The sequence below is a fragment of the Leptonotus elevatus genome, chromosome 10 (genome assembly GCF_054856555.1).
Source record: "Leptonotus elevatus isolate MCC_2025b chromosome 10, RoL_Lele_1.0, whole genome shotgun sequence".
Lineage (NCBI taxonomy): Eukaryota > Metazoa > Chordata > Actinopteri > Syngnathiformes > Syngnathidae > Leptonotus > Leptonotus elevatus.
The window spans coordinates 6,323,982-6,336,698 of NC_141248.1; the positions used below are offsets into that span (position 1 = coordinate 6,323,982).

At 38.9% G+C, this 12,717-nt stretch overlaps 1 protein-coding gene across 2 annotated transcripts in view; it reads right to left on the minus strand.

Annotated features, from left to right (window-relative positions):
• Window positions 1-12,717, minus strand: part of tafa1b (TAFA chemokine like family member 1b) — a 149,518-nt gene that overhangs the window by 26,554 nt on the left and 110,247 nt on the right. For both annotated transcript variants that reach the window (XM_086087786.1, XM_086087785.1), the window contains exon 3: window positions 3,907-4,047. In XM_086087786.1, the coding sequence (XP_085943912.1) occupies window positions 3,907-4,047 (141 nt within the window). The remainder of the gene's footprint in view (window positions 1-3,906; window positions 4,048-12,717) is intronic.

The window sequence follows — 12,717 nt, forward strand, 5'->3', positions numbered from 1 at the left end:
TCATTGCTCATTCTAGATGGAATATTAACAACAACTGGGACACGTAGAGAAAATTCTATCTGGGACAGTCCATTTATTCCACCAAGTCTGACAACACAGATCAAAACTGCTCAATGATGTTTTTGCGAAGTGTGACTAATGACTACATCTCATGTGGTTTTAGCACCAAATAAAGTTGGTGAAAATTATCCCAGTTGAATGTGAATGACCTAAATAAAGAAATTGCCTTAATCAGGAGTCGAGGTCATCTTATTTGTGGCACATTTGCGGTCAATACTGCTGTGTTGCTGTTCACTGGCTTGTCTTTTTCATTTTTATCACTCCTCCACCTTTAAGTGCTTGTTAATCGATTCACTGACTGAAGATTTCTGGCTGGGGGACCCAAACCCACTGAGGCAATAAGTGTTAACAATAGCGTCTACTTCTGTGCCTGAATCGTTGTAAGGTACTCTTTGATTTGCCTGATTGTACCCAACTTCTATTTTAAACTTTTTTTCATGACGCAGTGAAAAAAATGTCACACGCTGCAAGATATACAGTACTGTCGTCACAAATTCCTGTGTTCGGTGAGCATGGCAATGATCATAAGCACTGAGTCACATTTTTAGATTGTCATGAAAAAATCTCATTGTGACGGTAACATTTTTACTCAGAGTAAAGTGCTGTGATGTACATCTGGCACAAGTTGCACTTCAGTTTGTTTACTTGCCTGAATCTGTGAAGAGTTTTCACGCAGTATGCTTGTGCCCATGAGAGTGAAATGACAAAATAAGCACTGTGCTGTTTTCATCATCTTCCACTGAATGTCAAAGACGTACAGAGTGGGATCGCTTACTGCATTTTACACAGTTATGATCAATTGTCTTCAACCATTCAGTTGCTGTCTTTTCAAGTGAGGTTGTTGTCAGGTAAGTGAAACAAAATCCATGATTTTTCACTAATTGAGCGACAGGGGCATTAAAGGCTGTCTGCTATCATACTGCCACACAGCATGGTATTTGTTTAACCAAAATGCAGTTCTACAATTGGAATTTTGCTCAACTCTGCTCAGAATGCACCGATCACAGTCACTGTGGCATTGTAGACCACAGGTGTCACACTCAGAGCCCACGGGTTTGATACAGCTAGCCTCATCATTTAGTTTGGCCCCCTGAAATAAATAAGTGTGGTTGTGAGTTTATTGATGGCTTTAAATGTGAGGGGGAGGATCTTATATGAATTATGGAGCAGAGAGGGCAGCAAGAGGAGTTGCTGGATAGAGCCGGGTGACATCCACATAGTAGTTGGATGAACGTAATATTTTCCAAAAGATATGGCTAACATGGAGAATGTAGATTAAAGTAGGGTAACAATGGTAACGTGAAAAATCAACTTTTTGGAGCTTTTAGACACGTTAAAATGCTAATTCCTCTCCAAAGACATTACCAAAGTGGTGTTTTCCTCCATTCGCCCCTCTATGAGAAATTCTTGGTCATTCTGCTCTCCAAGCACCAGCCCCTCCCAATTCGAGAAAACGAGCAGGTGCTCACTTTGTGATGTCATTAGGTGCGGACCCACCCCCGTACTGCTTCGGACTAAACACTTTCTCTGAGACCTCCACGCCCGCAGGATAGTAATACAAGTAGCCTTTATCAGTAAACATTCTGTCCAAATTAATTCAAAGCAATCAATTATACTTCACATTTGTAATGCCAATTAGCCGTCCTAAATTCCCAGAAAGGTTCCATGGCTGACACTTGTGTAAACGACAAGTAAAATTTCTGCGCTGTTGAACCTAACCGAATGAATGGTCTAATGGTTAACGCACTCACCCTGTAAGCAGAATGTGCTGTGTTTGCATCCCATTCGTTTTTTTCTTCTTTTTTCTCTCTCTCTCTTCTTCCCTCTCCTCCTCTTCTCTTCAATAAGAATTTCTTGCGACAAGGAGCCGTTTTGTTTCAAATGTTCATTGAAGAATTGAACATCCATCCAATTTCCACAAAAATTAAAGAAGACGCCATTCAGAGGAGTGCTCGAAGGCAGCGCGCCAGTGTTTTGTGGGCGATGCGCGCATCAGCCGGCTCGGACAAGAGGGGCGCGCCAACCACACGGGGAGAGACGGGGTTTTACTGAACCGGGCATTTTACTTCCGCGTTATATACATAAATATAAATACCCAGCAAAATACCTAATATTTAATTTAATAAATGGTGTCAAAGGTAAGATTTAATTATTATATGCCTATAGCTAACTGTGGAAGGGCTTAAAAATACCGTGATATAATACCTTTAAGAAAAAAGAATCAGACCAAGGAAAGAGCCTTGCGGGAACACCAGAGAAAATGGAGGAATGATCTAATGAGAAGGATTTTACTTAAATATTCTGAGTGTGAAAAATATGAGGTGAACCAGTTGAGTGCAGTGTCAAAAATTCCACTGGCTGAGAGTCTGTTGATGAGTGTTGAGTGTCATATATTGTGTCAAACGATGAATGATGAGTAGGAAAAGGAGTCCAGAATCATCAATGCTGTAGAATTGGCGGAAACCAGATTTAAATTGTTTATAAGTATTATGGTTGGAAAGGTGAGCATTGATCTGTGCTGCAACAGTTCTTTCAATTATTTTACAGCTTGGAGATTGGATAGAGGTCGTTAAAGTTGTTGCTTTTATCCATTCATCTTTTGTGGTGCTTACCCTCAATGGGATTGCGGGTTTGAGTCTGGAGTCTGGCTGGCTCAGCTGACTTTGGACACTGGTCCATCTTTTTACAAATTATTCTTCCCTACCACATTGTCAAGGCTCCAATGATGCCAGTAATCATGACAGGTGATGAAAAGGATGAAACTTGCCATGTGAGGTTTTGATTCATGTTTGTAAATTGTGCTGATTTTGACTCTTTGAGAATTAAAATTGGCTTATGTCACAAAATAGTCAAAGGCAGACTGAAAGTATGAGGAAAAAAATATTTGAGGGAGTATCACACCAAGGTGAAGAGACAGTGTCAAATTATTTAGCTGTACAAAGTCAACTCTGTTAAAGTGAATTTAGATTTGCAACATATGACAAAAACCAAGTCTTTTCATCAAGTGTTTCCATCTAAAGATCAGAACGTCTCAAGGACCAAGGACTCAGATTTTCATCAATGTGTTAGCCTTGTCTCATGGTTAATTCATATTCCTTGATCATCTTAAGTGTCAGATGGCTAACCAGCCCTGTGGAGTCCATGGAGTGGGCCTGTCTGGCCTCTCATGTAACAGGTCTTTAAATGAGGACTCCTTTTTTTTTTACGCATCATTTTTTCCACAAAGGGTGAACACTTTGACATCCTGCTGGGGTTAAGGTCAAAAGATTGAGATTGGGGAGCCATATTGTGGCAGAAGGAGGGCATTAGAGTTCTGTCTGAGTAGGTTTGTGACTTCCTGCCTGCTTTTCTCCCCCGCAAAGGTGCCTCTGCCTGATTGTTTTCCTCAGCTGAGGTAATTCAAGTGCACTAGCCTGGAGCTTCCCTGACCTGTTTATTAGTTATTCATTTCCATTAGCCTGATCTGCCGTGGGCAATGTGATCTGCAACATGCTCCTTGCTCAGGTGTTCACAAACTCTGGATCAAGCACTTGATGCGTACAAGCACAGAACCTCTTCCTGCCTAATGGTTGTATGCATTTGTATTATTAACACAAGACATAAAAAAACGTATGTACTGGGCAAGTGCTTAATCGCATTATTTGTGTATTCTAGCCACCATAGCATCAAACTTACAATACATTTAATCGCCTCGTTTCTGGTATTGATTCTGACTGACTACCTGCCATTGTATGCAGTGTTGTAATCAAGTGAGAAATTCCAAGCCATCCATAAAGAGATCTACTTGTCAGACATTTTTGTCATTTATAAAAGACGTGAGTAAATCCGTCAGGGGTATTTCCTTACCATCCACACAGGAGGGTTTGTTGCGTGTTGTCCCTGCCACTTTGCCTGGTAAACAGGAGCACTTGACGGTCTGAGAGCGTTCCTCGATGCGATTCTTGTTACAGCATCTGTGGGCCGCAATCACCTCACACGTACCTCCCTCTGTGGACAAATGGACAAGAAATACATAATAATGCTTCATGTGCTTTGTGTGTGTGTGGGAAAAAACATGCCTCAATAATTGAATACAAAACTGCAAAGCACGTCTGGTCCAAAAATCAGGCGTTGGGAAACACGCTCGTATCATCTGTCACATTCTGCACTTGATTATCAAATATAATATTTTATTGACAGTTTTTTTTAATAGTTGGTTTTACTAGATCTAATGTTTTTGATAGTGTGCGGATCTCAATGTGCAGCACTTTGGAAATGCTTGTTTATAAAATGTGCTATAGAAATAAAGTGGATTTGGATTGGATTGAAACAGGACGTCTGGTCACTCTGGGTAATCCACCACCCAAATATTAACTCCAAGGCCTGGGCGGCATTACTCAACGTAAAGGCAGCACAATAGTATGCTGGCTGATAAAGGAGGATGTCAAAAAAATATTTTCAGAAGAAAAGGTGATATCTGCCAATGGGGGTCCAGGGTCAAAAAAACAATAAGGGGGATTGCCCATGGGAGGGACTGATGGAGGTGAGGGACATCCTGGAATAAGTGAGACAGGGAGAGAGTGCTAGAGGACGAGGTGTGTCTGCCTGCTAGGTAGCAACCATGCCAGTGAGTAATGAGGGAGCCATTGGAAGTGCTCCCTTCACACAATTATAAAGCGACGGGCTAATGCAGCCAGCGGAGCTGCAGGAGAGAGGCCCTCCATCACTGCACTCCCCTTTCCTTGCGCCCCGAGAAAAACTCTTTATCTTTTCTTGACAGGCACTGCAACAGACACCTGCGTCCAACAATTATAGTGGAACCCTTCCCGGGACGCAGAAGAAAAGAGCGAAGAATAACAGGATGTTACACGTATCCTCTCAGATCTACCGACTGGAGAACGCGCAGATGGGGGAATGCGGACAAATGGCAGATAGCATAGTGTTTGTATCTTTTACTTATTCAGCGAGTTCTACGGGGCACACTCTTGCGGTGAAAAAGATCCTTTTATACTCACTGACAACAACCAGTGTGTGCTTCTGTGGCTGAAATTGGTTCTTCAAATGTTTGAAATGAATTACAGAACTATCCTTCAAGCAGATTATGGTATACAAGTTGGGTGAGTTTTCTTCTCCTATTTCCATCAATGTCTGCTGTGGTCAGACCAAAGGCCACTGAATCTTGGATTAAGAGGCAAACAGTTGCAGTCCCGCTGGACTGCTGTGTCATGCACTATTAATGCACCTCTCTCAACACTTGTTAGGGATTTCTGGCCAGTACAAGGCACAACACAGAATCTAAAAGTAGGAGGGGGGAACCCACTTGAGTGTGTTAAAGCCCCAAACCCCACCATGTGTTGGCTTGTTGAATATTTTACTGGTGACCCTCTGACCTGCGCACTTGCTTTCCAGTCAAAGCTGAGTAAATAAGCAGTTTACGTTGCATCATAGGCACTGCAAAAGCTCACATCTTGTCAGTAACTTTCCAGGGAGGCTTTTCTGATTACTAATACACACACGTGCAGACAACGGACAAACAGACATCCCTTATTCCCCCATCAATTAAATTCTCTTTAAATTAGCTCTGTTGTCGTCGGTGACACAGCCTGACCTGCAAATGTCATACAAGGACATGTCTTGTTCATTAAAATGTCTTTTCTCTTGATTAAACTGATATCATAACATATCTGAGCAGCAAATAAACATGACACTGGGAAACTTTTCAGCATTCCATGTAACTCATAGAGAACAAATTGCAGATATGAACAAGCATTGAAATAAATAAATATTATTTTAATCAATTTCAAAACCCCGCACGCACGCACACCCACACCCACGCACACCCACACCCACACGCACACACACTATAGGGAGCTGAGGTAGTAGAGAGAATAAAGGCTGGCTACTAAACTTTAAGATTTTACTGAGTTCACTGTGTTGTTTTGGGAAATGTTCCTATTTACTCTCAGCGGCCACTTCATTCTGTACAATTTAATGAGATCTAATTGAAGCTTCTGCCTTTACATGTCTTCCAACTTTTGGTCGGCCTATTAATTACATTATATTTGTCTTCTGTATATATACTGTATTTTGCATTGTGGTATGGTGGTGGCTTTCTATGATTTTCATACTATACTATACTCTAAAAAGAGAATTGTTGAACCAGTTTAAGATTACAAATTTAATTGTTGACTAACTTTTAAAAAATCGCTTCAAGTGGTAACACACGTTTGAATTCAATTAATCCAAAGTGAATGTCTTATGTTTAATGTTAATCCAAAGTGAATATATTACGTTTAATGTTCATTTAACTTAATATATTGATTTTGGATTCAATCGTGTGTTACCACTTAAAGCAATTTTTTAAAAGTTGGTCAACAATTCTTTTTTTGCTCCTTAAACAACTCATCAATCAGAATCAGAATCAGTTTTATTGCCATGTAAGTGAATAAGTTTCACATGGCAGTGCTAGGAATTTGTCTTGGTGACTGGTGCAGACATAAGACATAAATGAATAGCATTCAATTAAAGCATCATATAGTTTTGGAGCAAACAGCCTTATTGTAACTAACTAACATTGTTGCTATAAATGTCAATAATTTTAAGTTGTTACAACTTGATTATGTGTTTGTTTGTTTTTACAGTGATCGATATAAATTATTTTTCTTTGTCATTTTACCGACAGGAAACGCACACAATCATGGGAAAGACTTTCAAACTCTAAACAAAATTGCATGAGCCAAACCTGCCGACTTTGAGTGTGAGACAGATCTGCTAATCACGTCTAATCATGTCTTGAAGAAAAGTTCTTAACCAAATATGGAACGTGGTAACTGTATAGCAGAGTAAAATGGCCCCTCAAACAAAGTTTGCAGTGAAAGGTTTTTGAACAACGGGGCATTTTGTTTGAAATATTTTTTTATTCTGTTGCTCACTGATCAGTGGTAACTGTACGCTGTTTATGCTGTCACCGCAAAAGTGTGTTCTGTGATGGATGCTGTCCTTTGAGCCTGCGAGACAGCAAAAAGGGGTTAAACCAACCTGCTAAGATGGAGTGGGTGGCTGTGCACTCCAGACTTCACTGAGGGGAAGTGAAGGGCATCGATGGGGCCATTGGCCGGTCATTTTTCTCTCAGTGGCCCACAGTGACAGCAACCATTGAATGACTGGATGAGGTGATTATGTTTAAAGAGATCAATGCCTCATTGTTTTCAGCTTAGTCCAACAGCCAATTAAAAGATGTTAATGAGAAAAGGTTGTAAATCTTGGGGGTGGATGTGGGAGAAGAAGAGCAATCCATCATGTCATAAATGCTCAAAATTAAACATTTGGAGCAGAAAGCGGTGACATGGAAAAAGCAACAAGCCAGTATCATCGTTTAAGTTGGAAGTCAAGTCCAAAATGTTCTATGCGCCCTCACAAGACTAAACACACCATTCTGATTAATATTGCATTTGTGGAATACAAATCAAGTAGAACAATCCAACTGATTTTATACATCTCAGGGGGCAGCCATTTTGTCCTGTACTGCCACTTGCAATTGACTGAAAATGACATCTCAGTAACCGAGGGCTCAGCTTGTGAACATCACATGATGAAAGGTGAAAGGTGGACATCGTCATCGACGGGAATGGATGATTAACGGAAGTGACCACCTGTGGTCGTTACCTGCATATCTGTAAAGTCAAGAAGATTGTTATAAATTGCTACAATTACAAAAGGGGAACTGTTGCATAGCGAAGGTCACAAACACCATTTTTATTATTATTACTTGCCTTTGTGGATTTTAAATATAACTCACAGGAATGTTGTGATTTGAAGCCAAAACCACCAAATTCTCTCGGTTTCAAGTTGCTTGTACTTCAAGGGCAATTTACATTTGACAAATCAATTTAGAGCACATTCTCATTGGAATGAACTGGAAATGTAAATGACTAAACATTTTACCTCTAATACATGAATTTACATTTAAATTTCAAGAATGACACAATAAAAATAATATGCAGAATATGAGACAATGGAAGATGCACATTAAATTATCACATCTCAAACACCTACTATATGGTAGAATAGGTACAAGTGCAAAGTGACAAAGAATGTTAATAAGCAAGCAATCATTGTATTCATAACTCCTTGCATATACATTTTTCAAAGTGCTGTAAAAACAAAAAAAAGTACAGTAATAATAATTGGCTTCAGAATCAACAATGTGTTCTGTGGCCAAGAGCTCATGAGCTCGCATTTTTCTACCGTCTTCACTTCCTCACAGCTTTATCGCTCAGTTATCACAATATTAACATACTCTATGGCCAAGGGAATAAACAAAGCAGTGAGGAAAACGACAGACCCCGAAGAACTAATTTTTTACTACTTAATTGCTATGCACTCAAGTGGAGCTGCTTCAACCATCAAGGTTGTGTTTTGCCTGAGTAGGCTTTGTAATTCCACACACATCTGGATCATGGTCTCAGTCATTATATATATATATATATATATATATATATATATATATATATATATATATATATATATATAGTACATCAAATTCAAAATGAGTGAATATTTGGAAAATTTAATATAGGTTGAAAAGGATTTACAAGCCATCGTAATATGGTTTTATTTATGTGTTACACTGCGTCCCAACTTCATTGGAATTGGGGTTTGTATCATATGCAAAACGAGCTCAGTTGCAATAATTACATGTCGGAATGCATCAATCCAAATTCATACATATTCCCCACTGTAATTGTAAAGAGTTGAAATGTGTAAAAAGTAAAAATGTAATTAACCTGGCTGTAAAAGTATTTTTTTTTTGCTAATGTGGATGCATTACTGTTAATTACCATATGATGGTAAGACCATATTTACAGTGTACTTTGCAGTATGTGTATTCCCTTTTATATGACGTGCTATTCTTATTATATAAAATGTGTGAATCGTATTGCTTACAAGGAAAGTTTAACCATCCATTCATCTCCTTCCGCATACAGTATCCAGGGTCGGGTCACGGGAGCAGCAGCTTCAGCAACCTCATCGTCCAGCTTTTAAACTAAATTAGGTCTGTACTAATTCTCGTATATTCAAGAGGACATAACGGTAGATGAAAACCAGGCTAAAATAAAAATCGCCAGACTCTGCTGAGTCCACTCTCCACCACCCCCTCCTTGCTGCTATCCTAATTATTTATCGTGAAGCCATAACAGGCATAACATGGTTATCGTTAATGGGTGTAAAGTTTGCATCAGGGGCAGAGTGGGTGCTGCACAGGAAATGAGTGCTGAAAAGGATGTACTGACAAGCCAGGGCTCCAAAAAGAAAGAATATAAAGATGCTTGGAAATATGGACCAGAAAAAGTCCATTAAAGTTCACTATTATTGCACTACTTCATTTTCTTTGCTCTGACATTTGGGCTGTAAATTACATTATGAAAAAAATCTGATTACAATCTGTCCTAAAAAGATATAAAACACGTTGCTGTTTGCCCTGGTTCATTTTGAATAAATAAAAAAAGGAAAGATACAATGAGAAAAATGGATTAGATTGGCTTTGTGCCAGCTGTCCCACTGCATATATGTTTAATGATGCGCATACAAATTTATCTTTTCATTACTTAGTTAGAACTTCAAGAGCCCTCCCCCCCGATTACTTAGGATAATGTTTAAACATGCTACAAAGCATTGTTGAGTGTATTCCAAATGAGGACCTTGAAGGCAGTGCCAGAAAACAACTTTTCATGTTCCTCCTCTTGGCAGCTAATACGAATGTATATTTTATCAGGAATTACACAATCCTCATTTAGGGATGCCTACTTGTGTAACAGCACCCGTTCAAATGGATCGTGTAGGAAGATAAATCCCTGGGAGGAGTAGAAATAGACCACACTGGATAATTCTAATTTATCTGCGCTTCTATGATGCTTGACGCTCATCTCTTCAGTAAATATGCAAAAGGGAGGACGTGACATAATGTATATGGCATATTTCTGTGCACAAGGCAAACTACTGCTATTTCGGTTTATGCTAATTGTATTCTAGACATAGTAGAAAGAGACTCAAATTACATCAACCAATGACTTTATTTTAATTTATAACTACTAGTGCATCACACTAAAACTACTAACATTTTTATGAGGAAGAAATGATCCATAGCTTCCTGTCAAACATATGGCCCACGGGCCCGTCAGGGGATCCAATCTGACCCATGAGGACAGAACACCCACTGCAGTTTCACAAAAAATAACTGTTGTTGCTAATAGTGTCCACTTGAGGGTGAGTGGAATATTTTCAGAATGTACTTGTAGTTAATCCCCCCCCAAACAAAAAAACAAAACAAAAAAACACAGGAAATATTTTGACCTGTCGTTATTTATAACGTATTAGGCCACAGACAAACTGGTCTGGCCCATTAAAGAACAAATTTAGGTAAAAACTGAATTTAAATGAGTTTTGACACCCCTGCTGTAGGATAAGGAATTTATTGTGATTTCCAAATAATGATCATAATGGCATGAATTCAGACATTTAAGGAGGAGGGTATTTATCTCTACAAGTACTTTATACAAGCCAAAGAGTCGTTTACTGATTGACATTCAAAATAACAGTAAAATCCTGTGAATATTATTATTTTTTAAATTGCAAAGACAAAAATACATAAATCAATAAATTGTTTAGGTGTTTACTATTACACTAGGCAGTTCTAAGGGGTGCAAAAAAGGTAGAATCACTGATTTAGAGCACATTTTATACACAACATAACTCAATATGCTTCACATACTGTAAGTAGAAATACATCATTTTAAAGCAGTTACAAAGTGAGTTAAAATAATTTTAAAGTAAAGTAAAAAAATGAAAAAAATAGCTTAATAAAATAAAAATGACAATTTATTGGTATGTTTGAGGACCATATTATAAACGGTACAGAGGGGGGGAAAAAACGTTTATTTTAAAGGATAATTTGGTCAGTAATATAAACAGGTGCATGTTATTCATGGAATTTTACAGTAGTTGAATACAGTGGAACAATATCTATTCTGGGACGCCTCCAGTGTATCTGGAATTGGAAACCAACAATGGAAACAATAATGACCTGTGATCCTTTATTAAATGTCAAACAGTTAAGATATATATTAGTGTTGATAGCAGAAAAAAAATATCCCAAATTCACAATTGAAAGTTGAGTCATGTCGATGATGCATTTTTGTGTAAAAATAAGCAACCAATAACCATCACTTAGCACCCCATTTTGTGGCTCCTCTTTTAAAAAAATATACATTTAGTAAAAAGCAAGAACAAACCATTTACACAACTAAACAAATTATTTGATGCATGCTGAACTGAGCTCTCCTGGATTTTGCCTCATTCGCCACATTTTGATGCCCTATTGGCATCTGCGGGTGCCGACTGTTTACCTGAAGCAGAGCAGCATCACCCACACAAAACGAATGGACTTCACAGTAAAAAGTAATACTCGTAGGGAATGCAAACCCAAGTGAGCGAAGAGGGAGGGCAGCAAAGAGATCTTTCAGAGTGCCACTTGACTTACAGGACTACTGATCTAGTGAAATCTAACAAAACAGTGAACATGCTTTAAAAATGTTGTTGTTTTTTTGTTCTATGGAGACATCAAAATTAGCTCTAGTTTAGTGAATAAGCAAATGATTAGGCAGCAGTAAGGCTGGAAGTGTATTTTACAGGTAATTGGATTAGTATGAATAAGAGATGCAAGGCCATGCTGGCCGCAGCCCAGGTCGATTCTTAATCACCTGTATGGGCTTCCTCTTGCGGGCCTGTGTGACTCCATTGCTCACATCTTTATGGTTATTAAAGTTAACGATTGCAGCGTGCCTCATTTACCAAAGCTCTATCAATACCAGTTCAGCACCATGAAATTACCCCGGTCCGGAGGGAACAGCGTGACAAAGCGGATTAAAAAGGCCTCTGTATTATCCTGGCATATATAACACTCTGTGTCATGGACTTACTCATTCAGGCCCATGGCAAGTGGACCCACTGCCAAGATCACGCTTTGTGAATGAGGGGTGGAGGAGGCTACTAATAGTTGAAATGTCAATTCTAGCTGGTTATTCAGAAAAGTAGAGAAAACAAATAGCTACTTTGGAGAAAACACATTAAAAGTTCTCTGAAGCTACCCCACACATGAATAAAAAAAGGTGGTGATTATAGTTAATATATGCAGGATGTAACCTACTTCGATGGTCTTCAGGTGTGTAGATATTCTTGTATGAGCATGGCAGTTATATTATGTTGCATATTAAATTGCGGCTCAAGATAAAGCTTCAGTAAAGAGAGCAAAGCATGGTGTGCTGTCACTTGCACTGCTCATGTCTGATTGCTGTGACAGGAGGGTGAAGCCAGAAATAGTGGCGTGCTGGGCCAGAAACGTAATTGTACTGATTTTAATGCACAATGTCACAAAAATGGATCGTAAAATGTCACATTTCATTTCAATCCTCTTTTTTTGTGAGTTTGTGTGCTCTATTGCAGTAGGTAGCTAGTTGAGCTGGACTAGAATTGCTCAACTTGGCATTGCAAATCATGCAATTAGGACGTTCACTCCTGCTCAACTCAACTCTATATTTATACAGCACTTTAAAACAACCACCCCATTTTCTTAAGATGGAACCAAGAGTCAGCAGATGCAATAAAAACATCAGAGGACCC